This window comes from Colobus angolensis, unplaced genomic scaffold (genome assembly GCF_000951035.1).
Source record: "Colobus angolensis palliatus isolate OR3802 unplaced genomic scaffold, Cang.pa_1.0 Scaffold171, whole genome shotgun sequence".
Taxonomy (NCBI): Eukaryota; Metazoa; Chordata; class Mammalia; order Primates; family Cercopithecidae; genus Colobus; species Colobus angolensis.
In genome coordinates, this window is record NW_012114833.1 from 794941 (window position 1) to 797248 (window position 2308).

General features: G+C 44.7%; 1 protein-coding gene across 1 annotated transcript in view; it reads right to left on the reverse strand.

The window, feature by feature from the left end:
* Positions 1 to 2308, reverse strand: part of SFI1 (Sfi1 homolog, spindle assembly associated (yeast)) — a 133423-nt gene that overhangs the window by 112692 nt on the left and 18423 nt on the right. The window contains 1 exon segment of the mRNA XM_011938351.1: positions 488 to 661. Coding sequence (XP_011793741.1) covers positions 488 to 661 — 174 coding nt within the window.

Below are 2308 nucleotides of genomic sequence, written 5' to 3' on the forward strand. Positions count from 1 at the left end.
AGCCAGGATGGTCTCGATCTCCTGACCTCGTGATCCGCCCGTCTCGGCCTCCCAAAGTGCTGGGATTACAGGCGTGAGCCACCACGCCCGGCCTAAGAAATGGATGTCTTTAATATACCTAATCAAGAGTAGCAGAAGGGTTACAGCTCTTCTAGAATTCACCAGAAAATCCAGGGGGAAAAAAAGAGTAGCAAAAAAGAGTAGTTCGTTCTTTCTTGGACCACGTTTACACGTTTAGACTTTTTCTGGAAGAATCTTGATAGCGTCATATTGCGAGGCACAAGTGGAGAAATGAAAACACTCAATGACAGATTTTATGTCTGCAGATTCCTGAATATCCTTTTCATCTGAACATTCTACTATAAAGAACAGGCATCAAGATCTCCAACTAATTGTGATGGGAGAATAAGAATCATTCTCTCATTTTAACCAAGAAGGGAGAACAAGAGAAAAGTATCCGTAGACTGGTGGCCACTCATAAGCTCACCTGATGTGAAGTTCTCTTAACCGGCCCTGTCGGGTACAAGTATGTGTGCCACGATACTGCACTAGGTGACTGGTACTAGGTAACTCCCTCCGGATCCCAAAGGATGCAGAAGACTTCTTGTTGGACAGTGTCTTTGCAGAATAAGGTTTCTTAACTGCACCATCCCTAAAATACCTTAAATGTGAGGAGGAAGGAGGCAAGGAGAGAATAAAGTTATCTCTGCATGTGATGCAAATACTTTTAACATACAAGCAAAATTAAACAGATAAGCTCATAAAGACTGACAATACCTATGCTTCAAAGATAATAAGCAGCTCAATCTGACAGAAATATTGGCCAACCACTGGAGGTGGGTACTGCTGGGTCAGCTCTAGGCAGGAAGTACAGTACCCCCTGGAGTCATTAGGCCTAACACAGTTTTCTTTTGTTTGAGACAGGTTCTCACTCTGTTGCCCAGGCTGGAATGCTGTGGCATGACCACAGCTCACTGCAGCCTTGACCTCCCAGGCTCCAGTGATCCTCTCATTTCAGCCTCCCAAGCAACTAGGCAACTAGGACCACAGGTGCTTGCCAGTGTGTCCTGATAATTTTTTTTTTTTTTTAAAGAGATGAGGTCTCACTGTGTTGCCCAGGCTGGTCTTGAACTCCCGGGCTTAAGGAATCCTCCCACCACATCCTCCTGAGTAGCTGAGACTACAGGCGTGCACCACCATGGTCGGCTAATTTTTTATTTTTATTATTATTATTTTTTTGAGACAAGGTCTTACTCTGTCGCCCAGGCTGGAGTGCAGTGGCGTGATCTCAGCTCACTCAACCCCCACCTCCCGGGTTCAAGCGATGCTCCTGCCTCAGCCTCCCTAGTAGCTGGGATTACAGGCACCCACCACTGCACCTGGCTAAGTTTTGTATTTTTAGTAGAGATGGGTTTCACCATGTTGGCCAGGCTGGTCTTGAACTCCTGACCTCAGGTGATCTACCCACCTCGTCCTCCCAAAGTGCTGGGATTACAGGCTTGAGCCACTGTGCTCGGCCAATTTTTAATTTTTTAGAGACAGGGTCTCACTATATTGCCCAGGCTAGTCTCAAACTCCTGGGCTCAAGTAATCCTCCTGCCTCAGTCCCCCAAAGTGGTGGTATTACAGACATGCACCACTGTATCTGGCCTGCTGGCCTGATTACATTCTTGATCTCTTGCTTCAGAATATCTGCACTGAGGCTAAAGCGCGCGCGCGCACACACACACACATATATACATAAACACACACACATTTTAACATACTTTTAAAAAATTTTTATTTTTTGTTTTCTTGAAATAGGGTCTTGCTATGTTGCCTAGGCTGTCTTGAACTCCTGGGCTTAAGCAATCCTCTCAACTAAGCCTCCCAAAATGCTGGGATTACAGGTGTAAGCTACCACACTCAGACTCCTGGATTTTATTTTTTTAGAACAATTTGAAGTTTACTGCAAAATTGTGAAGAACGAACAGACTGTTCCCACATACTCCTTTTTCTTTACACACACACAGCTGTATATGCTAAAAAGAATATGTTTAAAGAAATGAAAGTCAAGTGTAAACATATTTGCAGGGCATGGGGTAACTATAAAAAGTAAGGTAGAAGCATTAATCACAACAGCCAAAAGGTAGAAGCAATCTAATTTTTTCTTTTTAAAGACAGGCTCTCGGCCGGGTACAATGGCTCACGTCTATAATCCCAGCACTTTGGGAGGCTGCGGCAGGAGGATCATCTGGGGTCAGGAGTTTCAGACCAGCATGGCCAACACAGCGAAATGCCATCTCTACTAAAAATATAAAAATCAGCC